We start from the raw sequence: 25,171 nt of genomic DNA, 5'->3' as shown, positions 1-25,171 counted from the left end.
TGGAAGTACAAAGTTTAATTTTAAACTGGTGACTGAAGGAACCCAGTGCCATGTGGTTCTTTGTGTTAGTTAAGTGAGAATATGATTTGTTGTGTGCATTAGTGTGGTAACATGCAAACAGATTAAAAACTAATATGGTGACGTTACAGTGACAGGAAAACTGGAGGATAACTAATTAAAGATAGGGTTGGTAATCCTGGAACAGTAACACTTGCACAAACATACGCAACCAATACGTGTCTTCCCCCGTCATGGAACTCTCGTCAGAGCCACGCCCCCAAAACACATAAACGTGCAATATCTGACAACTAGTAGAAGACGACTTTTCCATGACTCCCTCGCTAACATCCGACCAATAATCTTATATCATTATTTATTGTTCGGTACGGGATGAAGATTTCAACACATAAGAAAAAAACTTGTTTCAGAAACAAATTACCAACCCTACCTTTAACAGGTCATAGTGAATAGGTAAATTAACAGGTTATAAATAGTAAGTTTTGTGTTGCTGGTACAGCCTCAGCATGCTTCGGGCTACCGTACTTCTTCTATTGTGACCCTCGTATTTAACAGATGGGTGGGGCTTAAACATCAACATCGACCATAACTTCAGAAACACACGTACAAAATTAAATTACAAATAAATACGCCAACCTTCTCTTCTCTGGTTTTGCAATAAAATGGGCTCACAAAGCACTTTTTGAAAGATAAACCGTGGCACTTTTCGTTTACATAAGGAAGTAGGATTGTTCTTGTTTCCTCGACCTAAGCAACAAAATGCATGCAGCAGGTGTGAGAACAGGGTCATTATCACGCGTCGGGTTTGGTCGGATAATGTTGCAAGGACGCCGTCGGCATTCAAAGAAGAGCAAACACTGCTCGCGGCCGACAATTATCATTCCAGTTGTGGGGAAGCTGAGCTGCGATCTGGCTGCAGAGATTCTCTCGCTGTCTGTTTTCCAGCTTCTTCTCTCTGCTCTGGTGCTGCCGTGTATTTAATCTCGCTTCTCATTAGGATAACAGCCTGTCCTGCCATCTGACGCTGGTTAGGAGATGGTGTCTCCGGGATTGAAATCAGCAGAGATTCAAACTGACCTGCGCTCATCAGATCTGCAAACGAGAGGGAAAGAGAGGGAGGACAAAAGATTCAGTCACAGGTGTCAGCAATGTGTCTCCACTTCAGAGTATTGACATATTTGGTTTAAATGATTTGGGAGGAATGTGGCGTCAGAACGTGACAAAAGCAGTTCCTGCTGCTGTGTTCACTGTGATGTGGTTTGCAATGAGGTCAGAGGGCTTTAATGAAGGCTGCTAATGTGTGAGCAGCTCCGTCCGCCTCCCTTCACGTCTTTGATCGGCGCCACAGACGGGAACACTTTGCTCTTCAAGCTGTTTCTTCGTGCTCCCCATGTCAGCACGTCCAGCATCTCCCAGCCTGACATCACAGGCTTCTTAGATTCCATTAAATATGTGATTACACAAGCGTAGCGCAGGATCAATGATCAACGATCACATCTATTGGAGGGAAATGTTTTATACCTTCGCTGCATGAGCCTATTAGTGTGTGTAAATTACAGAACCCCACCCTGAGTGTGGGGGCATGAGAAAATAATTGGGAGCTTGAGAGTTGCGTAGTTTTACTCTCAGGGGAAAGATCTCTCCCGCCCTCTCCTCTTCCTCCTTCAGCAGTAAGGTCAGACTTGTCATAAGACGAGCGATTAATTAATGCTGCCCTCTGACAGGAGTGCAACAAGAGCAATGCAAATAAAGATGGAGTGTGAGACTGAATGAAATAACAGCCGTATGTCGCACCTTCTTAAACCTCATGAGACAGAGTTTAATTTTATTTCTGCCACGATGGAGGTTATGTTTTCACCCCGTGTCCTTCAATCTTGTTTCTTGGTTTGTTTGTTTGTGTGCTAACCAGATTTCCATAATACTTGTAAAATGGGACATGGGCCAAGAGAGATACATTCTTTTTTAATGTGGATTTGTACAAAAAGGCGGATCCAGGTAAACAGATATTCTAAAGTTCTGTCATACAGGTCAGACCTTCCAGTGACCGTTGACTATGAGAAACCAGGACGAACATTTCACTATTTCCAAATATTGTATTAATGAATTGATTGAGGAAATAATCAATTTCATAAACATGAATCATCTCTGTCGCCCGCTTTAGGAGGAATGAAGCCTCACTGCTGTTTTTCAAAAATGAATTACACTGTGAGAAGGTTTATGTGTCAGAGATGAAACTGATCAGTTTATGAGTGAGTCAGACCTCAGTAGATGTTTTCACTCAGGCGTCCCTCAACCGAAACTTTCCCACAACGATCAACATTCAGATGAAGTATCAGTTAGAACAGCAGAGGATTAAATTCCAGTGAGAGAGAGATACCACAGCTCTCTGTATCTGTATGTATCTAAACACTGATTCAGTCACCCTGCTTTCTCACTCCATGACCCATGTGTCTTTAAGTGCTTGTTTGGCAAAGAGCCTGTGGAGATGTGTTGGTGAGATAGGACATATTTACCTTGGATGCTGGTTCCTGTTCTCCAGTCAGTCATCGTGTGTTACGGCCTCATGCAGGGTGTCACTCAGCAGTAGATCCAGACTCAGCTGAGACACAGTCAATGTTTTCCTTCTAATCCACTCGTGTCCAGCCGAAGCAGCTGTGGCCTCCGCTGCTGCAGCTCCTCACACTGAGAAACGACCAATCAAAAAGCGCTGCTGCTTCCTGACGGGTTGCAGTGTCACATTCCATAACAGAGTCCAACAACTTTTCCAAAACGCCTTAAAACTGTTCGTTAAAGTGCATTGAAATCAATAATACTGTCATATTTTCATCAGGTTTTTGACTAACACTTGGTGAAATAATCACAATTTAATATTTCCATGATAATCTAAATTTAAGAATGTTCGGTAAATTGTATTTATATATAATAATGACCTTAAAATGTTTATTTAAATGTATGTGTAATGGTCATAATGAGCTCTACTATAATAAAGACCAGTACAAGGTTTTAACAGACAATAATTTAAACCATTTATGATGGATTGAGTGAAACTCAATTATGACTTGAATTAGGAGTCTAAACATTTAGGATAATGACTAAAAGTTCTATCAAATTATATTATATGTTTCAATACCACAAACCAGTGATTATTTGAATCTTCAATATAATTAATAATTAATAATAAAACCATGTAATATATTAATAAATATTTATTTGGTTAATTACTCAAAACCTTGGTTAGCAGTAATATTAAATATTGATTAGTTCACCATTAATCAGTGATGTCTTGTTTTCAGTGTTAAGTGTGACTTTATATTATTTTAAAGTCAGTTTAAAAGTGAGAACTAAATTCCCTCTTTCTCCATGTCTACTCCTTCATTATTTAAAACGTTTGAATGTCCTGTTTTAAAAATGCATAGGCCATCTGTGCACTTGTCAGTGCAAACAAATGTTGGCTAGCTGCCCTCCAGTTTGAATCGAGCCATCACATGTATTTCTATTCCCACTGAGCCGTCAGCTCTGTAACCAGGGTCAGACCACAGGCTGACCACACGTGTCCTTGTGGGCAGTATTGAGGTGAGGTAGATCACACGTTCATGCTCCGTCCTTCATCTGGAACCCGGGTTGGAGAATTTTGGAATTAAGTTTGAAAACAGCCCAGAGGTTTAAAAAGTCTGAATGTGGACTTGTAAGAAAAAGAAAAAAAAAAGTGGATAACACTCTTATTGCTTTAGTCCACGACAATAATGAGTCAGGCACTTCAGCCACAGGTATAAAAATGCAGCAGTCCTCCCACCACAGGGGGAGATACCACACTACACAGAGCTCTCGTCCGGCCTGGGCATCAGCTGAGTGCGTTTCCTCTTCTCCAAGATCTTATTGAGCTCATCAGCAAACGAGTAGCCGTGCGGCGACGTGTTCTCAGAGTCGCTTTGCCTCAGCAGCACGTAGCTGTTCCCGTTCATTCTCCTCAGCACGCTGGGCAGCGTGGCCGACAGGACGTTGGGGAAGTCGCACTCTGGAGAGGGAAGCTGCGGCGTGGGAGGGAGAGGGGGGGCGGGGGGAGGAGGCTCCTTGTTTGGTGACGACTGAGCCTCTCCAGGGACAATCTGGAGGAAGCCTCCGTCCTGGACGCTGGCGTTATGTTTCTTTGAAACGCCATTACAGACGCCATTGCCGTTGCAGTGGCTTGAGATGGTCTTCAGCTCCATGAGGGAGGAGCTTCTCATCTGTTTCCTGTTCCTGTTGTGCCTCTTATTGTTCGGGTAGGCAGCAGCAGCGGCGGCACGTAATGAGTACTTCCCTCTGTTGCCCACTCGCAGGCAGAAGCCCACGTAGACGAGGACCACGGTGAGGACCACGCACAGGGCGCCGAGGATGGTGATGAGGGACAGGTACATGGCCTCCATGTTCCTGGGGGAGAACAGCTTTGAGTGGGGGAGGAGAGGGGCTGGGGGTGGTGGCAAGGGCCTCTCGGAGGTTGGAGAATCAGTGGGCGGTGGCATGGTCGCAAAGAGGCTGTAAGGATCTTCAGTTGGCTCGAGGGGGGGCGGCGGGGGCAGGTTAACTTGGATGGTGACGTTGTAGGCAACTACAGCGACCCTGATATTGTTCTCGACAGCGAAGCAGGTGTACAGCCCGCTCTGGTCCTGCCGCGCCTCGATGATCAGCAGGCCGTCTGTGCCGGTTCTGAAACCCGAGTTGAGGCCGTAACCCTGCAGCTCGCCGCCGTCCAGAGTCCAGAGCGGCGTGGCCAGGTTGGAGCTGAGCTCACACTGCAGCAGCACGTCGTCGCCCACACGCACAGAGCGGCTCCGCTCCACAACATCTGAAACACACACAATAAGTTTAAAGGAAAACTTACAACAGCCTCTGACTTATTTTATATGTTTTTGTTTTTTTTTTAAATATGTTTATTATTTTCCAGAATGAAAAAGGAACACAGGACAAACAAAAAAGAAAAGGATAAGAAAAAAAGACTCCCACCCCAAACTAACAAATAAACTAAAAAGCATGAACAGGATCAGCACATCCTAGTAAAGAATTAACAGAAGCCACAGTCATGACAATAAATTAAACATACAAATTTACAAAAGACTACACAAAGTGAAGAGTAAACTAAAAGATACACACATCAGGCGTTTCACAATGATCCATACTTTAGTCCTTTCCTTGAAACAGTTGCAGTACAGGGTCCCACATCCTATCAAATATGTCTCCCCTGTCTTCATTATGAAGTCTCAGTCGCTCCAGGTGAAGCATATTTGCCATTTCTCTCAACCACTGATCGTACGTGGGTGCAATGTCAGACTTCCACCCACGAAGAATTATCTTCTTCGCGATCACAGTTCCAAATAGGATAGCTTTTTTGTCATATTTATTGGCAGAAGACAAAGGGGTGGTTGCCCCGAGAATGGCTACAAATGGATCCGGCTCCCAACATTTCCCATAAGCCGTAGAGAAGCAGTGAAAAATACTTTTCCAGTATGTGTACAGTTTACTGCATAACCAAAAAGAATGCGTTAAGTTACCAGTCATAGACTTGCATCTGTTACAAATGGGTGAAACATCAGGAAAGAAACTGTGCAGTTTTTCTCTGGAATAATAGAGCCTATGCACCGTCTTAAACTGAATAAGGCAATGTCTGACCTTATTTTATATGTTAATCCCATTAACACCAACTAAATTAAATTGAAATGCTGTTCAAAGTTATTGAAGCATTAACTCTAACTACAGTGTTTTGCATTCCTGCCCTTCCGTCACCTTGTACAAGGACAGAAGAACGGATGATGCTACGTTTTGATAGACTGAAACTGAGAAGTGAGAGAAGGCATTTGGCTGTCTTGAATATCAAACAGATTTCTCTCCAGAGATGGTAAAAATGTGATTAAAGAAGGGAGGAGAGGAATTTGCCAACACAGTGTGCATAATCAACTTTCAAAGCCATCGCATGACAACTGTGCATCTTTCAAGTCCTTCCTAACATTCTCTATTTTTAATCTTCCTTTCATCGCCCACTGTGCCAAAAGCAAACTTTTTTTTAAACGCAGTGGCACCTAATGGTAGATGAGTTTTCTGCGTACCGTCTTGTGTGTTCTCACATCCCCTGCTGCCACGCTGAATGTCCTGGATTAAAGTGGATCTGCAGAGAGAGACAAAACACAACCATAAGAATATTAGTTTCTTTCTGTGTTCTGATCAGTGCACATTCCACATGACTTTTACTGCTTAGATAACAGCTTTCTCCTGAGTAAGCATTGCTTTCCACGTCAATCATTAACCTTTAAGTCCACAGCTGCATGCAATGTTTATTATCACAGCCAATATTTCTGCTGGCGTTCTCATTGCGCAAGAGTTCTGGGAGCTGACAGCGTGACAGGGCACCGTGATACTTGAGGTTACTCAAATCAAAACACGCCAAAGGGCACCTGCAGCACTTTAATCATCACCTGATTGAATCTCACGCACACACACACACACACACACATACAGACACACTCACACACACACACGCTCATCCTGCAACACCCACATGTCTGCTTGTGCCATTACGTCCACACACTGGGCTCCGTTCCAGGCACAGTGAGGATCCCTGGCAAAGATGCACTCGTAGCAGGATGTGTATCTGTGGCAGTTAGAGAGCGGGAGCTGCACCACGCCCGACGGAGAGCCCACGTACACACTCATCTGAGGGAGGAGGATGAAAGGTGTGATTATCACAGGATGGAGATTACTCCTCTGATACAGTATGTGTGTGCATGTGATGGGTGAATACACTACCTGTTCTGCAGATATCAGTAGAGCAGTAACAGGCTGTGGCTCCTCAAACAGCTGAAGCTCCTCGATAATGTGGAGTTGACCCTCGATTTCTACAGCTTTGTGTAACCATCCTTCATCTGAGGGACACGTTGGAAGAGGAGAGACACGGATGGAATTGTTAAGGCAGCAACGCTGATTCATTTTAAATCAACTTGCAAACCCCAACTGACGATATTGACGGTTATTCACTTCTTTGTCTTGGTTACAACATTGTTGAATGGACATGTAGCCAAAGAATTCAGAGATGTGGACTTCTCCAGTTGGGAGCAGACTCTAAAATCTCCTTGAATAGATAATCAACCTGATAACCATGGAACCATCCATTCATCATCTATTCCACTTATCCTTTGAGCGTTGTGGGGTGAGCTGACATTGGTCAATAGGTGGGCTACACCCTGGACTTAACATAGAGACAAACAACCATTCACTCACTCACATTTACACCTACAGATAATTTGCAGTCTCCAATTAATCTAACCTCAATCAGCATGTCTTTGAAATGTGGGAGGAAGCTGGAGTACCCAGAGAAAACCCACGCAGACACTTAGAGAAAATGCAACCTCCACATAAAGACGACAGCTGAACCAAGAGCCTACTTGTTGTGAGGCAACAGGACAAGGATTGTTAGTGTCCATGTAAATGTAGTCAGTGACAGAATTGTGGGCTGCCGTTTTTGACCAGGTCTCTGTTTTTGCTTTTCATATCAGAGTGACATTAATGAAAGACAAGAAAAAGGCGTAAAAATAAACGACAGGCAGCCACAACAGTGACAACAACACTGACAAGACTCCAGAAAGTAACTGCACATTGACAAGAAATAAACTGACACCCAAGTCCTTCTAACACCTCAATGGAACATCTTAGCACCTGATATGGATTCTTACACACCTGTGCCCATGTATAACACATGGTTTGTTTGTCCATCCGAGCCTTGGATCTGGTGCACAGCCATGTGCGTGTAGTGTGTGGTCCTCCTGAACAAAAGGGGACGTCTGTCTGAAGGCTGGACCTGCTGCGACATCAGAGGATGCCTCCTGACAAAGTCCAGCACGTCGTCGGTCAACGAGGTGGAGACGTTAATGCCCCTGGCCCTCAGGGCGTCGGTTATACACTGCAGGGGAAGAGGCCAGGGACAGGCATGATACAGGCTCCAGGAAAATACATTTTTTGCTCATTTGTAATTAAGGCTGTTAATAAAAACGGGCAGTGGAAGGGAGAGAGGATGTCATGAGGCTTAGCGAGACGGTCTGCACGGAAAATTAGGGGATCAAGAAAACGAGAGCCTGCAGAAGATTGGTCCGGGGAAAACGGGATAACAATGAGCCTGTGTGAGCTCAGCGGGGGGGCTCAAGCTGACATGTGGGCGACTCAGCTCTCTGTGCACCTGACGAAGGGAATGACTTCCCTTCCCTCTTTGTGAGATCCCAACGACTTCAGCCAGCTCCTCTAAGAGGCTTTCAAGCTCTCATGTTAAAACCTTTGACTGTTTCTCCTTTCCCCTTAATATCAAAGTTAAAATTAAGTCCAACAAAATGATAGTACAGTGGATAATGTCTGCTCATGCCAAAAGTGCCCCGGCCCTGGCTGCCACACTAAGCTACAGTCGCCAAACGCTACGGGCTGGAGTTAATAGTCGTGGAAATGGGTTTCAGTGGCATTAAGCTGGTTGTGCTTTGAGCCTCATCCTTGTGGATACTCTCATCATCTCTCCTCCATCTTTTCCTCTGCATCCTTCCATCAGTTTAATCTGTTGGGGTTTTCTAGTATGAATTTGTTCAGCCCGAGGAGCAGTGACACATTTCTTTAGTGCTCTATCTTGTGCAGTGTTCCCTGTGTGTGTGTGTGTGTGTTTACCGTTCCAGGTCGTGGGTCAGGGATCTTTCCAGTGTACTCCCTCCACTTGGAGCCAGAGTCCTGGTTCTCCATGTAGGGTCCTTGGAAGGCCTCTTGGACTTCAGACAGAGAGAACCGACACACCGCAGACGCCTTCACGTTTTTCCTTAAGACATCGACACGCACACACACAGACACACAAAGATAAACCGTGAGAAAGACCAGAGCACAGGCCGCCTACAATAACAGCGGTAAACCCAGTGTTGCCATAGAGACAGCAGTAGCAGTACAGTAGACCAGTGGCTCACGTTAGAAAGAGACAAATGGGAGGAACGAACAGGGGAGAGATTGTACGGAGCCGATTTAAAAGTGAGTTTTCAATGAGTGTTTGCTGCAGTGTAAAACCCAATTTGCTGTTACCATGGTAACCACAGATATTGCTGAATCGACCAGGACTGAAACACTTCAACTTTTGAGTAATCTGCATGTTTAATTAATATTCTGTCCTCAAACTCCTGCAAATCTCCTTCAGCCAACTTGTTTTTCTATCGTTTGGATTAAAAAAAGTTCTCGTGGCCTCGTCTCGACCTTCTCTTTCATCTCGTCCCCTCTCGTCTGCCTCAATGTATCGATCGCTGCCTTTCATCTCTGTCCCGCTCATTTACATTTGCACCCTCAAGGCCCCCGTCGGCTGGAGAGCTCGACAACACGTATATATATTCCCCACTTACCACTCCAGGCCAAAGATGCCGTAGAAGACCGTGTCCTGCGGCATTTGCCCAGGCATGACAAACACGCTGCGCAGCGTGTTGAAGTGGAAGTCGTACTCGGGCAGAGAGCACACGAGCCTGGCCTTGAGGAAGGATGTCCAGCGCTTCTGGAGAGTTAGACGTCCTCCTCGGTCCCCCTGAGGGAACAGAGGTGGAGGAGAGAGGAGGAATAAAGGAGGAGGAAGGAAGAGAAAGGGTCACATTAAGCTATACAAAATAAAAACAAGCTGAACACTGCTCGAGGAGGAACACAAGGGGAAGTGAACCTCCTGAAAAGCTGAAAAACGGCAGGGGTAAGCAATAACTGTACGTTCAATCGAGCTGACTAATCCACAGGCTTATACAGGAGCGAGTGTTTGTCCTCGGTGGGTTGAAAGCGCACACTGTGAAGCAAAATTCTTTCAGTCTGCCAAACACACACAGACACCCTTGAACACATCTCAACACCTGGCGACAAAACTCTGATTTTAACTTCTTGAATATTCAGCCAAAGGCAAATTAAAAATATCACACGTGGTGACCCTAATATTTCGATAAAGACTACTCAAAACATTCAGGGAGAGAACTTGTAAGCCGACTTTATATTAAGATGCCACAGGAGAAAACAACAGTAGGTTTATTACAGTGTACAGGTGGCTCTCGCTGCTCTTCGCTCCTTCCTGGGCAACAAATAATGTAAATCATCCGGCAGCAGCGGATTCTGAATACTCCGTCTTTCCCACTGCTGACACTCATCCCTCTCACTCTGAGGCACAGTGACTCCACAACCCATTCATCAGCTGCACAGTCAGCTCCCAAGGCCTTGTTACCAATGCATTCTCCATCAAGCCTCTCATCTATTATAGTACCCTCTCCTATCATCAACTACTTGCATTTTCCTGAGGATGCATAGCTTCAATCCCAGTTGCAAAATATCTCCCTGCATCTCTTTTTAAAACTGCTCTCACCTTGCAAACCCGAGCCACTCGTGCCACCCTGCTGTGGCTGTAGCTGGTCGTCTGCTCCTGGCTCCTCTCGGTGAAGAAGAAGTAGATCTTGTCATCATCGCCGCTGCTGCTGATCAAACTCTCCTTCACAAGCGCAGAGCCGATGAAGTCTGCCTCTGTATGATGGAGAAAATGATGCAATGAGTGACAGCGATACTCTAATTATCCAATGATAGTGTTTACATCCACAGAGACTCGTTAAGGTCATTTACATATGCTGAACGTTTCGTGAACCAAAAAAGTGAAGAAAATTCAGATGCAGAAACCATCTTGCATTGCAGTTGGTTTCCTATTCTATGAGTGAAAACGTTTACGAGTTCATAGTTTGCACAGATGGTGAAAAGTTGTTTACATGCTTCAGAAATCTGTAAAAACATCATGTTTTTGAGTTTCTGCACCCCGGAATCATATTAATGAGACTGTCAGAATCTACAGGATGCTAGCATCTCTGTGAGTCCCTACAGCGACAGACTGGGAGAGAGGAACAGGATTATCTATGCATGTAAAACTAAGCTGCTCTGATTTAAGAGTAAGTGGAGCAATCAGATGCAGGTTTAACGAAAAGTAAAATATCACATTATAGAATAGGCTCGCAGAACAAACTCTGGAGACGGTCCAGAACAACTGACTCGAACATTTGTGTCAGGAGTCTATTGCATCTCTGAAAGCAGCTTCTGTGTCTGCGTGGGTTTTCTCCAGGTACTCCCGCTTCCTCACGTAATCCAAACACATGCAAAGTGGTTAATTAACAGGTGAGCGTGTGTCTCCCGTCTCCCTCCCAGCTGGCTCCAGACCCACCTTGGGGGGGTATAGATAATGGATGGATGATCCACTGAAGTTGCTCAGGATACTTCAGTAGAGAACTGTAGATTCTTGTTGATGTGGAGGCTTAACCTGGTTTTAGCTGATTGGCAGACAGATGCTTTGACCTATGGACCACCCTGCCATCCAAACATCTCTACAAGCTTTCATCATTCAAGAGGCGCCACTTACCGTTCAGCCAGCGTGTGGGGGCTTCCTCCGTCTTCAGCGTGGGAGGCGGAGAGTTGCGGCGAATATCTGGAGAGCTCCTGAACTCGTACTGGGATGCTGTGTACATCTGCTGGTCTGGAGAAAAAAATCAATGTATTGGATTGTGTATTTGTCGGATGAAACTCTGGAAAGATCGCTAACTGTTGGGGGGCTTCACCTATGATGAGGGCGGTGTAGCCTGTTGTCGGGTCATACGGACATTTGTCTCTTCCGTCCTCAGGCTGAGATGACATCACAAACCTCTTCTCATCCTACACAGGACAAAACAAACGGGGAAGGAGGAAGAGATGTAGTGAGCTTCCGGCTATGAGAAGAATTCAATATCGATCAATTTGTTGTGCATGGACATACTATATATGCACAGAGTGGTCTGAAGGCGTGAGTCCCACACATGTAGAGGTGAGTCGAGTTGAACCTCTGGAGGAAGCGGATGTGATTGTAACACTCGGTCTGGAAGAGAAATCGAAAACCAGAGAAAAAAAGATATTACAGTGAGGAGGGTGAATATCAAACCAAACAGAAAAAAAGATGAAATGATAGAGAGAGGGAAAAACTAAATGAAACCTTGTTGTCTTTTCCCTTGAGAAGACACTGGCGTTTTTGCTCGGGGGAGGCCTCCCACTCGATCTAGAACACACCACATATCATAAAGTCAAACAGGGGTTTCATAACACGGAATTTGCATGAGTTTTAGCAAAACACCACAGATCTGAGAATAATGGAGAATTATGTATTTTTTTCGCTTTAATAATTCATCCATCAGGCAAGGCAGTTTAATTTATGAAGCATATTTGATACACTGAGGTAGATTCAAGGTCTTGAAAAGAAATCTATTTAAAAAAACAGTTTAACACAACTTTCAAACTAAATAAAAGAGATTCATAGGAGTAGAGTAAAGGAGGTAGAAAATAAATACAAATGGTCAAATCTGTATAAAAAATAGAAATAAGTTGAATGATTAAAATAATAAAGATAAAATTGACAGAAATGTGTAAGATAATAAAAACAATAGTTAGGAATTTCGTATTTGTTACTGTGTTGCATGCTTTTTAATCTTATGTAACAAAGATAGTTGACTTTAGTTGACATTTTTATTTCCTGCAGCATATGGAGGAGTGCTTATGACACACACACACACACACACGTTATGACAAACACCGCCTCATATTTACATAATTAGCATAACAGCTTAATGTCAGACTGTCGGCAGGTAACTAACACTGCCGCGTGACAGGTGGATAACAAGGGTTTTCAGCTTCGATGGCTACTTAAGGAACTTCCTGTAAACATTCGATGGTGTGAGGACAACACTGTTGATAACACACTTGAGGGAAATGGAAATAGAAGCACCCAGATCATAATTTAAAAGTTATATCCCTAAAGATTTTACTTCTACGTGATTTGGTACCAACTGTCGTTACTGATGAGAGCATTTCATCTTATCACACAGTTTCATTTTGAATTGAGGCATTTATTGATCATTGGAGGCAGGAAACACACTTTCTGCACCAATGACCATGAATTTTTATGTCCGTCTCAATATAACGACTGTTGTGCTCTTCTCGAATATACTATGACACATGCACATTAATGCTTGGTTTTCTCTGAATACTTACCCAACACAGAAGACACAAAATACCGCACAGATATAATTTAATAGCAATTGGTGAATACATTTCAGCTATAAATAGTATGAATAATTGGATTTCACATGAAGAGGAGATGGAAAAGATGGAAAAAGATTCCAGTTTTTCCAAAGATCCCACAAAAATAACAGAAATGTGTTAAGAAATCATGAATTAAACATTGTGATTCATGTTTTTAAAGTTGTAACTTAAATAAAGTAAGTATTGCCAATGTTGGGTTGTTGTAAATCGTATGCTAATGACTGCATTAACTAGAAGCTATTCCTGATTCGACTTTTTCAATAGCGGAATGATATTAATATGAACTCTGAATCTGTTTAAATGAATTACAGTAGCCTTTTTTTTCTCATTAATATGTATTTTTATGCAGCAAAATACTCCTGTGGTGTAACTGTGAGCTATTGTGTTAAAAATAATGTTACTCGCACAGACAAACACAAGGGGAGCAAGGGGAATAAATATTGTTTCCAAAAAATTTAAACTTATTGCCTCAGAAAGTTCCTGCATTGTGGGATGCAAATGAAGCCGTGTCAAAGTCGAAGATACGGCGGCTGAGGTGCACGACACGCAGCGGCACGGAAACAAACAAACTCACGGCGAGAGCAGAGCTGGCTGAGATGTCAGAGGCGTTGAGACTGAATACAGCCCCCCGGGCGCCAACGTAGAGACGCTCACTGTCAGCCTCCAGCAGCATGGTGCTGTAGTTAACCGTAGAAGAGGAGTGGAAGCGCCTGCAGCCTTGGAGACCTGAGGAGGAGAGGAGAGGAGAGGAGAGGAGAGGAGAGGAGAGGAGAGGAGAGGAGAGGAGAGGAGAGGAGAGGAGAGGAGAGGAGAGGAGAGGAGAGGAGAGGAGAGGAGAGGAGAGGAGAGGAGAGGAGAGGAGAGGAGAGGAGAGGAGAGGAGAGGAGAGAGAGGAAAGATTAGTAAAGATGACCTTTTGTATCCCTCTGTCTGCCTCCACAACATCTGTTTATGCAAAACAGCTCCAAATGTCCTTCAAACTAATTCAGCATCAACCTCCTCATGCACCACAAACACTGTTAAGTGGCTGAATCAGCGACACTGAAATTGAGGATTGGTGAAATTTCAGAGAGGACCCCTGTGTGATTATTAAACAATATGAGTTGTTGAAAAGGCCGGATTCCAGAAATGTCTCAGCACACTACGCAATCGATTATGGTCTGTCTCTATGGAAACAACAAGGTTAAGAGAAAAACATCTTTCAGGGAAAAACACATTATTTTTTGTTTCAAATAATCCAGGAATTAACTAGTTTGTCTGGTATAGCACCACACACCAAATACACGCAACTCCTGTTGTCATCTCAATTCTAATGTGATCATTTCAACAAAATAATTATTACAGCCTCACATCAGTGTCTAATAACACCTCTATTTCTTTAGGAAGCCGCTGAATGTGCAGAAAGTTATAAGCATCAGGAGGTGGCACATTAAAAGCAGAACATTTCAAGCTTGTTCAACCAAACACGACAATACGTGTATGACAGTTTGAGAATCAAGGGAGAAGTATAAATCTGTTAATCTCCTGTGTTGGATTTCTCAGTGTGTGATTGTCGAACATCAGTGCAAATTGGTGAGATGGCCTTACTCTCTGATTTGAGGGGTCGGCTTTAAAAAAGAGATTTCTTTGTCGCAGCTGGGAAAATGTCTTTCTTAAAATCCACTGTGCTGTAGCTGCACAGTAAATCGTTTTAGGTGACTTCACAGTAACAAAAATACACAGTACAAGAAATGTGAAAACACTATTCCTTGTAAGTAGCTGCTTTTTGTCAGCTGCAGTGTTTTAGACATTTTCTTTAAGGACGTTTGTGCTCGTCTTTATTGCTGAATTGATTAGTTAATAATTGATTAGATCAGTTAATTAATCTTCATGTAGTTTGAAGACAAATAAAATACTGCAGTGTTCCCTGCTGCTAGCACAGCTAAAAATGGAAAAAATATGTGGGTTCCTGATTTTCTACTTTTCTCTTTTATATAGACCACGAAGAAGATAATGAAAACGGTCAAATCACAACTTCAGATTTCAGAGATCAACTTCAACCCAACGTGGGTTCAATGCCCCCGTCCACTTTTTTCCATCTATTTGACAACACAAGATACTAATGAGGTTCAGTCATACAAACACTCAGCAACACACACACGCACACATACATTTGAAAAAAATGTCACAAAGTCAGCAGCTGAAGTCATGACGTAGTGGAGTTTTGCAAGGTTTAAACATACAATCTATTAGGACTCCACGTTGCTTAGGTAAATATGACTTTACCGCCCCGTCTTACACACACACCACTGACAACCTTTAGACCAGTTATGATAATAATAGGTAAGATAATCAGTTTTGCAGCACGTTTCCCAACAAAGTCATAAAGTGCTTCACAGAAGAATGTATATATCTCTCTCTATATATACATACTCTACATAGATCTGGAAAAAAGTTAAAGACCAAAGGCCACTGCAAGATTAACAGTTTCTCTTATTTTACTATTTAGAGGTAAGTGTAAAAAATATTGTTTTGTTCAATTAAAACTACTGACAACTTTTCTCCCAATTTCCAAATTCAACAGACACTGGAATGAAATGGCTGCCATCGATGTAGGGATCCAGAGTTAAGACAAATCAAGAATGGGCTGTATATTTTTCTGGAGCTGTATTTTTTTAAAAGGGATTTAAAGGCAGAGACAGATAGATGTTTATCTCAGTTGGTTAATCATTTCAGAGGGGGCTCATACTGGAAAAGTAAGACGGCCTTTAGTCAGGCTCTGGGGATTTTATAACCACAACAATAACTGCATTGTTGTAAGAAAACACTGCGGCTAAAAATAACAGCAATGTCATAATTTGATGTCTTAAATATCTGCCATGACGAATGCTGAGCAGGTTTAACCGTCATCTGGGGCGGAGCTCTGACAGCAATTAGGCAGTACAAACTTGAAAGCGAAAGACTTTGCACGTCTACTGATGAGCGCAGGAGCTGATCGCCGCCAAACTGACGAGTGTCAAAGTTCCCCAGCTCCACCACTTCCCCCTGAAGACTGAGCTGTTATTAAGATTCCTATCAGCTGCTGCACAACACAATCCACTCTGCTCAATTCAGGAGCAGCAGTTCTGCTCCTTGACTTCTCCTGCAGCCGATCAGGTGTCTACTGTTCCTCCCTTGTGCTCAGCAGCAGGAAGAAGAGTATTACCTTCAGAACAATAACCTTTCCTACGTGACCTGAGTGTTTCATTGTGGGTGAAGGCAAAGCGTTACAGCAGAGACAATACCCAGCTTCCTCTGCGTAATCTGAGTATTAGGACGACACAATACCCTTTGTGTGTGTGTGTGTGTGGGCCTGGCAGTCAGAGCCAGGTAACACAAAACAACCTGCGTAGGGTAGTGACACAGCAGAGGGAGGTTTATCTGGGCTTTATTAACAATATGTGACGTGATCCCAATGCACATTTTAGCCTCAGCTTACAAGGCTGTGCGTCAAAAGGTGCTTTGATCAATTCTACAGCAAAAGAAAAACTGAGAGAGGAAGAACAAGTGGAGGGACCTCAGCTCATCAGCATGGTACAGTGTTCAGGGACACATGGAGAAACACAAGCTCTCTCTCAAGCTCCAGCCGTTGGACTGTGACATGACAGCCTTATATACAAATTTACACTCGAGCGCCAGGCCTGTGTTCGGGACGACGGTATAAACAAAGTTAAATCCACCGACTGTGACTGATGTGTGTGGCAGACTTTCAAAATCCTTCACGAGCCAATGAAAAGGAGTTACCAGTTTTCTGTTTAAAAACAAACAAATGATACTCTATCCGTTTTGCCGTCTTTTAGCCTGAATTCATCTAATTGAATAATTGAATACATTTTGTTACATTGTGTCAAGTGGAAAAAGGGAAATTGTACTCAGGAGAAGGTAAAAGTGTGTGTTTGTGAGTTTCACTGTGTTCCGTTGTGTGTATGTACAGTATCAATTCTCCACCCGGATCTGAAGGCTTTAAGGTTGCTAAGAAACACAGCGATTAAAGGGATTACCGGTAAGTTTGCAGATCTAAAGATGTGCAAACGTTAAAAAAACTAAACAAAGACGAGAGGTAAAGGCAAGTGGTAGGAGATAAACCGTGCAAATGTTAAAAGTATGAACTAATGGAGAAAAAACAAGCACGGGAGATAAAGAGTCCAAATTGAAGCACTGTGGAAGAGAGAGGAGTGGATGAGAGAGTGATGGGGTGGCAGACGAGGAGGAGAGTGTAGGAGGACCGGTGGGCTGCAGGCTCCGGTACAAACTGGTGATGAACAGAAACCGAGCTAAAGGTACAGAGGAAGGAGATGAGTAATGAGTGCAAGTAGGTGATGCGTGGTGAGAAAGACGACTGGAGGAAAGGAGAGTTTTTTTCCATTGGTAGTTTGCGTACGAAAATGTGGTCGCTACCATAAAAAGTCATGAGATCATAACAGTGACGCTATTAGGACACACACACACACACACACACACACACACACACACACACACACACACACACTCTTGCCCACACAAGCACAAAAAGCAAAATACTGTATAGGACCATCTTGCGCCATACTATGACAGTTGTCATGGTTACGCTGCTTCTCAACTACTTACAGTGGTGTCAGTCTCCCTGGCTGCTCCTTAGGGATCCAAGCGTGAGCACTTTACTCATCTGCCTCAGTCTCTGTCACCCTAGGCTACATTCCATCACTCACACAGGCTAAATGAATAATAATAATGATAAAAAAAAACTTGTGGTTTTGGGGCAGGTGTGAGAATTTCCCTGAGGCAAGAAAATGTATGAGAAAGTCAATGTGCACACTAATAAGACGAGGAGAAGGAGAAGAGAAAAGAGCTGTGTCAGGAGAGAGAAGGGGAGTGAGGGATGAAGAGAATAAGGATATGAAAGAAAACTAGATAAAGAAAGAGGCAGAAAACAGCTTCTGTGGTTTAGCAGAAAAACAAAGAATGTGAGGAGTTTCTTTTTCTATTTTTAAAAACCTGACTAAATTATAGTTGGTTTGAAAGCTCACACTGCATAGGTATTATTATATTTTTTATCCAGCTTACTTCTTGAGCAGCAGCTGGGACGAAGGTAGAGAGGGTCGTCCACTAACCAGAGTGTCAGTTGTTCGATCCCCGTCTCTACCAGTCAGCAGTTTAGACTGGGTAAGATACTAAGAGCCCCTGCTCAATTTGCTTTCAACCTTGACAAGACCAAACTACTTTCCCTTTTAGGGAAGGGCTCTCCCACCCAGGACCTTACTATCACCATCAACCGTATGTTGATATCCCCCACCCAGACCGCAAGGAACCTGGGTGTGACAATCAACAGTCAACTCTCCCTTACTGCCAGCATTGCTGCAATAACCCGCTCGTGTAGATACTGCACATGTTGCACAACACCAGGAGAATACGCCTCCTTTTCACTCACAGGTTCTGGTTCAGGCTGTGGTCATCTCAAGCCTACAATACTGCAACTCCCTCCTCGCTGGTCAGCCTGCTAGTGCCGTCAGACCTCTGCAGTTCATCCAGAATGCAGCAGCTCGACTGGTCTTTAACCAACCTAAGATTTATCTCAAACTACACCACTCATCCGCTCCCTTCACTGTCGCAGTAGCTGCCAGCATCCGTTTCAAGACAGTACTTGTGTACCCTGCCGCGAACGGATCAGGCCCAGTCTACATCCAGGACTTGGTTAAATTGACATTCCAGCCCATCCATTATGTTTTGCAATGGCCAATTGGCTTGCGGCTCCCTTACTGGGAGCTAGCCACTCAATATCACAACTGTTTGCTGTCCTGGCTCCCACATTGGTGGAACGAGCTCCCTAATGGCATTAGAAAGTTAACAAATCTTCCACCGCAGGCTAAAGAAACATCTCTTCCGACTACACCTTGCTTAAGAAGATGATGTCTAATAACCCTTGTCAACTCTGTGGTTTATATTTAAAAAATTATAATAATTATATTAAGTTGCACCTATCTGTTGCACTTGTAGTTTGGCTTTTTGAAGCTAATTGTACTTACATGATTCTTGCTGTTCTGGGTTTGTATCCGCGTGGTTGAATGCACTTATTGTAAGTTGTTTGGATAGAAGCGTCAGCAAAATTATATGTAATGTAATGATGCTCTGCTTGTGCTCAAACTGTGCACTGGCACTCACATTTTCTGTAGGACAGAAATCCTCGCTCCAGCTTCATATCTTCTCCTGGAAACAAAATGTCTGTGCTCTGATACTTTTTTGTTAGGCTCTTAGATTGTGCAACAGATCTGTCCGAATTACCCAACCATTAGAAGGCCAGGGGTCGTTATGACGAATGATATTGTGTAATGAGAAGAGCTGGAGCGCAGGAAATCTAAGCACAAGTAGGGTGTAGTTGAGTGTGAGTGTAGGGCTTTGAGTGAAAGCCTTTCAAAATCTGAACATGAAATCAATAATTCCGGCTCTCAAACTGAACGAGCACGATCTTGAATAAACCCCACCCAATCACATGCATGGTTTTGTCATTGTTTGCTTACCGCTGTTTAGAATTGTGATGCGTGGAGTCACATCCAGGTCCAGGGGTGTTTTGAACGGGTAGCCGTCCGTCGCACACACACAGCAGCTCAGTAGCAGGAGCCACAGTGCAGGGGATCGAGCTCCCGGCATCTCTGCTGAGCGTCTCGAGGGACAAACACTCTCCGACCAGGGTTTATAAGCATGCAAAGGCACTCATCCGAACATATTCAACCTGTCACTCACACACGTGGTCGGATGCACAGGCGGCCTCCTTCAAAGTGCAGGAGGAAGGACTGCAGCAACCTGTAAAAAGATAAAAACACACAACAACTGTGTTAGCACGTAGGTGGACACTAGAGTTAACACACAATCCTGCAGAAGTGGTGAAAACGTGACACCTTCAAAAAGTCAGAGGAGAAGTTGAAAAAGAAGCAGCGAAGTGGAACATCCGAGTTCAAACACAGAGAATAAGCTGACGTGCAGGATTTCACCGGGATGACGACAGAGATGTGAAAGAGACCCAAAGTGCACTCGCTCAATAAAATATATCGGGTGCTTTCGCAGATCAATGGCGCTCTGCGAAACGGAGCCGTCTCTCAGCTATTTAAAGTCTTGCAGCCTGTGTGGTGTGTGTGAGCAGCAGCCCGGCCAGTCCAAACACATGACTGGAAATATCATTAACCAAACAGTGTCGGTCAAACACAGCAACGTGCTGATACCACAAGCAAACACCGGAGGATAAACGGCAATGTGGAGCGATTCGGATCGATAAGGTGTGAGAGCGTTTGAAACAGCAGACGTACCTGAGACATGTGAAATCCAAGAGGAGGGGAAGACTGACATATGATAATATCTGGTAGTGTGTGTGTGTGTGTGTGCGCGTGTGTTGAGAATGTCAATGTTGTTACTGCAGAACAAGACGCTCTTTTGGAGGAGTGAAGGGAGAGATGGTGTGAGGAGGAATGAGACGTGCGTGTGCATGTGTATCAGCAGTGCACATAGCAATCTAATCCAATTTTCTGTGGGGGAATGGAGACAGCTCTCTTTTTCTTACTCTCTTTTTTGTCTCTCATTTAAACAAACACACACACACACACACACTCACACACACAATCCCTGGATAAAAATCTAAACAGTCACACTCTTTAGCACTTTCCATTAAACAAAGCATGAGCCTCCAGCACCCTGAAGAGCTGAAAGTCCTCGGAGCTTGCTCGTTCCTTCAGTCACGAACACACAGACACATACACAGACACAGACACACAATGATGTTTACATAGAAGCATGGATGCAACAAAAAAAAAAGTTGTTTGTGACTGCGGTGTCCCAGCAGAGCCTCAGGGCTGACACCATGACAACGGACGGCTTGAGAGCTGCACCATGTTTCGGTCAAACACAGCCGCATGCAGGTGGAGAAGAGACACTCTGCTCGCTGTGATTTTAACAGTAGGAAGTAACAGTAAGAGTCAGAGGCTCACAACAGGCACTGTAACGTGATATCATTACTGTTTACCAAGTGTGAGACTTTCATTGACCAATAATGTAATAGAAAGTTCCATGAATGTATATTTTATATTCGGGATTTTCCTGCAGGTTCTTCCTGTTCCAGCTGATTTCTCTATCAAACAAAATCAGCACAACAACGTGAAACTTATAGATTTATGTTATACTGAATTTTTTTCAGTGAGGCCGTTGGTTGTAAGAACTGTTTTGAAAATAAATCTGCATTTGGCCAACTGCCACAAAGTACTATAACCACAAGTTATGTTGTCAGGAGATAAAATCACAAAGACGATCAGAACAAAACGTTCACGTGAATTTTTATGAATGAATTGATTGAGAAGAATCATTTTTTTCAAGGATGGTTTCTGTGTTTTAAGTAGTAGTTCACTTCACACTGTATCTTCAAGTTAATTTTTTCTGCTAACTTTGGTTTTAATTATTAATTTAATGTAAAGCAAGTGAAATCTCATGATTGACAGCTGAGACTGACCCCTAAATAGTCGAGCAGATGTATCGACAGGATCTCACTACTGCGGCTCTCTATTTTAGCAAGGAAGTGGAGATATGTCGTCCATATAGTCTTTATGGTATATAGTATAGGATTCTGATGTAGGACTTTCTCCGAATACAAGGAGACTTTCAAAGTTTTTGAAACAGTCTCTTATAGCAGCTTAATTGCCTTGACAGAAAGGAAGTTTGACTTTGAGAAGTACAATTTAAATTAAAGGCAACAACATATTCACTGCGATGGATTTAATGTCTCTGCAAATAGATAATTTTATAACCTTGGAGTGAATATACACCATGACCTCTTAGATTGGAAATATTGTTTACCTAAATGCTTTGGAAATGTCCAGTTTATGTGCCTTGACGCAGGCTGCAGTATTGAGATCCTTTAATGCAGCCATTTGGTAAATATTACTTTTACCCCCCTTCTTTTCAAGGTGGTAGCAGAGGTGCACCGATTGGCACTTGATGATTAAATGACTTCCCTAAAATAGGCTGTCAGGGTCTAAATCTGTCAACCCCAGTGGTCCTGATGTGGTCATATAATCCTGTGAGGAAGAGGAGTCTATTCAGGTGTAAATGTTTTACACCAAGAGAAAAAGAGTACAAGCATAAAATGCTGTCCGGAGGTCCAGCTGGGTAGAGCAACGAGCCAGTAATTGTGACATCTCCAATTCTCTGTCATTCTCTTTCACCCCCCCTAAATGCAGAAGCTTTCAATTGTTAATTGGCCATTGAGCACATGAGTCAAAACTTGGAGAAAACATAGAACAGAGAGACGTTGAAAAATAAAACGGGGCGCACCCAGAGGAAATCAGAGTTACGGCACCACTCACGATCCAACCCCTCTAATCTCTCTTCCCCCTGATTCCGCTGCCAGCTCTTGGTCCCATGACATCCATTCAAGGAAATGGATTTTTATCAGGCAATTATAAAGTGTCTATGAACCTGCCTGAATGGGGACGAGTGGAGCCGGGTGGTGACAGCTCCATCAACAGACAACTCTATATCACGGGACTCAAAACTCTTTTTCACTTGGATGTGTGTGTGTTTAACAAAAGATGACAATCAAAGGCTCTGAGTTGTGCGTCAACTGAGAGAGAGAGAGACTGCTTAAAACACAGACACAAAAGGAAGCAACTGAACTGAACTGTATTTGTTCCCAGTACTGTACGGCACTTTGTACAGTCACTTGAATGCAGCACTAAACCGACTGTTCACACTGGGCTCATTCTGACAAAACAAAAAAAGAGACAAAACCGATCAGAGCATTCAATTTTGTTCACGATCTTTTCTAAGGGCGCATCGGCTCCGCAGCTTCTTTGTGAAGATATTTTTAGAGTTTAGGTTTTTACACACGGAAAATTCATGATGACATTTAGTAAAACAATACGTTTACAGACATTTCAGGCATTCAGTGAAACATTTTCGAAGAAAAACTCTCAAGGCAAGTATCACAGTAAATAACCCAATATCCAACATTCGCCTGAAAAGGTGGATTCACATTCTTTCTTTAGAATGTCTTTGCAATGGGGAGAATGTTCTTGAAAGGAGCAGAGGAATCCTCCAGGACCAACAGGCATGCTGTAGGTGTTGCTTGAACAAACGAAATGACAGTAGAAGCTGAATATGCTGTATTGTTAAAAATAGAAGAATATGTTCACACACACCATAGACTGTACATAAAGGTGAACAACACAACTCCACTTCCTCCCGCTGTCCAGGCATGAAGCTAAAATCTTCCAGATACAAACTCAGCCATCTTGCTCATGTGTAGCCAGATGGAAAATGTAATTATTGTGTAGTTTGACTTTTTAGTTTGATTTCCCATCTGCTAACATGGAGGAGGCAAGGTTTAAGGCCTATACATTAAGGGGAGCTGTCATGACATCTATCGTTTTATAGTCTCTTCTTCACCTACAGTTTGCAGTGCAGACATAGCCAGGAGAATAAATGTGAGTCTTGAGATTGATAACACAGAGCTCCCGTTTTTTAAATTCTGATGTATTATGGGCTGTGCTGAATCCCAAAGAGAGGCTGCTGCAGAATAATGATTTATAAGGGAAAAAAAGCAACAGTTAATTCATTTTGAAGGATATTATCATATGAATTGATAAAAACCTAATTTGGCTTGAAAACCTTTTAACCCTTTGAATGATGAGGACGATGAAGAGAAGACAATAGGAAGAGAAAGTCAATGACGATCTGCGTAAAACAATAAAATACCTTGCGTTCTATGGCCCCCTGTTGGCATATCTAAGTGTTTCTCTTCCCCTATCCACAGCTTCATGCATTTTTAAACAAAACACAGACCGATGAGTGGGCTCAGTTGGTTTGCACAGGTTTATCTCTATGATTGGATGATCACTAATGATTAGATCACAGGTACAAAGAGCAGCAGCGTGGACAGGAGGAGGCTGATTACACGTCTTTAGCAGATCAATCATGCTCTTCAACCATCATGCGTGTGTTTGCGGCTCATTCACTATAATCACAGCTGCTTGGCCGGATGCCTTCCACATGAGTTTCAGGCTGGAGCTTCATGTTTGAATGTTGCACATCTTGAGCACAGTCCCTGTTTATACCTGACAGACCAGTGCAGCCCCAGAGGAAGTGTAACTCAGTAAAGCAGGAGATGGGTTACTGGATGGTTTTGATTCAGCTCATAACCATTGTACGTAGTGCTGAAATTATACTGAGATCAAAATGTTCTCATCATTTCTCGAGTGATAATTATTACGATAAATGTCACATTACTGTCTCTGCTAAGTTTGAAGATTGAAGGTTGTGGGTTTAAACTCTTTTTCATGAGAAAATAATGAGAAACACTTGAACATGTTTTGTGTTACACCTCCTCACAGTGCTTACACAATGCACAACCAATATATTGATGTATGTTGTGTTTATTCCATTACAATCACAATATAAATCTCATCAATAGCAAAATACACGATTTTAATCAATACTAATAGGTAACAACAAAAGTTTAATAGATTATTGATATTCTGCTATTAATGATAATTATATTACGATTATTAGTTTTATCTTCTACCCCTAAGATATTTCTCTCGTTTGATACCTTACATCTGCTTGATTGAAATATCTTAAAACGTATTTAGAGACATTTTGATATTATGGGCTACACGCATTAAAAGTCTGTAAATGTACATTTTTAACATTGTGATAGTTTTAAAATACAACTCATCGTCACACACGTACACAACACAAACACACACACACACACACACACACCAGTGAGGAACACTGCAGACAAACCGTGAAGAAGAACATGGAGCAGAAAGTGGCTTCATGTGTTTCTGCTGTGTTGGATGTGGTTTCATGTTCTCACCTGAATCACGGTCCAGTTCCTCCGAGACAAAGACACGTACGTTTCCTTCAGCTGCGGAGGATCCAACTGGACTGGAAGCGCCCCCCCACACTCACACACTCACACAATCACACACACGCAAACACACACACACACACACACTTTGAAGCACACAACCACCCACAGAGAGTGACACACTGTGCTGCTCCGAGTCCGAGC

At 43.1% G+C, this 25,171-nt stretch overlaps 1 protein-coding gene across 2 annotated transcripts; it reads right to left on the bottom strand.

The window, feature by feature from the left end:
* Positions 1 to 25,171, bottom strand: sema4ga (sema domain, immunoglobulin domain (Ig), transmembrane domain (TM) and short cytoplasmic domain, (semaphorin) 4Ga). 2 transcript variants are annotated; one of them, XM_061087793.1, is made up of 16 exons: positions 24,974 to 25,171; positions 19,635 to 19,917; positions 13,697 to 13,848; positions 12,020 to 12,082; positions 11,807 to 11,905; positions 11,613 to 11,706; positions 11,417 to 11,530; positions 10,385 to 10,539; positions 9,399 to 9,574; positions 8,689 to 8,833; positions 7,723 to 7,945; positions 6,796 to 6,911; positions 6,548 to 6,702; positions 6,099 to 6,157; positions 2,532 to 4,843; positions 1 to 1,110 (listed from the first exon to the last, which is right to left on the bottom strand). In XM_061087793.1, exons 2-15 carry the CDS (start codon positions 19,762 to 19,764, stop codon positions 3,831 to 3,833), a joined length of 2,694 nt encoding a protein of 897 aa, XP_060943776.1. In that variant the 5' UTR covers positions 19,765 to 19,917; positions 24,974 to 25,171; the 3' UTR covers positions 1 to 1,110; positions 2,532 to 3,830. The 2 variants fall into 2 exon arrangements, with proteins under 2 accessions (XP_060943776.1, XP_060943777.1); XM_061087794.1 differs by lacking the exon at positions 24,974 to 25,171 and adding an exon at positions 20,013 to 20,237.

The sequence above is a fragment of the Limanda limanda genome, chromosome 15, assembly GCF_963576545.1.
Source record: "Limanda limanda chromosome 15, fLimLim1.1, whole genome shotgun sequence".
Classification (NCBI taxonomy): domain Eukaryota; kingdom Metazoa; phylum Chordata; class Actinopteri; order Pleuronectiformes; family Pleuronectidae; genus Limanda; species Limanda limanda.
This window is presented reverse-complemented; position numbering and strand designations above follow the sequence as displayed.

Bases quoted from the DNA above. Each gene is read 5' to 3' on its own strand.
- sema4ga (XM_061087793.1), bottom strand. From the start codon at position 19,764: ATGCCGGGAGCTCGATCCCCTGCACTGTGGCTCCTGCTACTGAGCTGC. The intron at 13,849-19,634 runs GTAAGCAAACAA...TCTCCTCCTCAG, and splicing joins CATCACAATTCTAAACAGCG to GTCTCCAAGGCTGCAGGCGC. The intron at 10,540-11,416 runs GTAAGTGGCGCC...TCCATCATACAG, and splicing joins CCCCACACGCTGGCTGAACG to AGGCAGACTTCATCGGCTCT.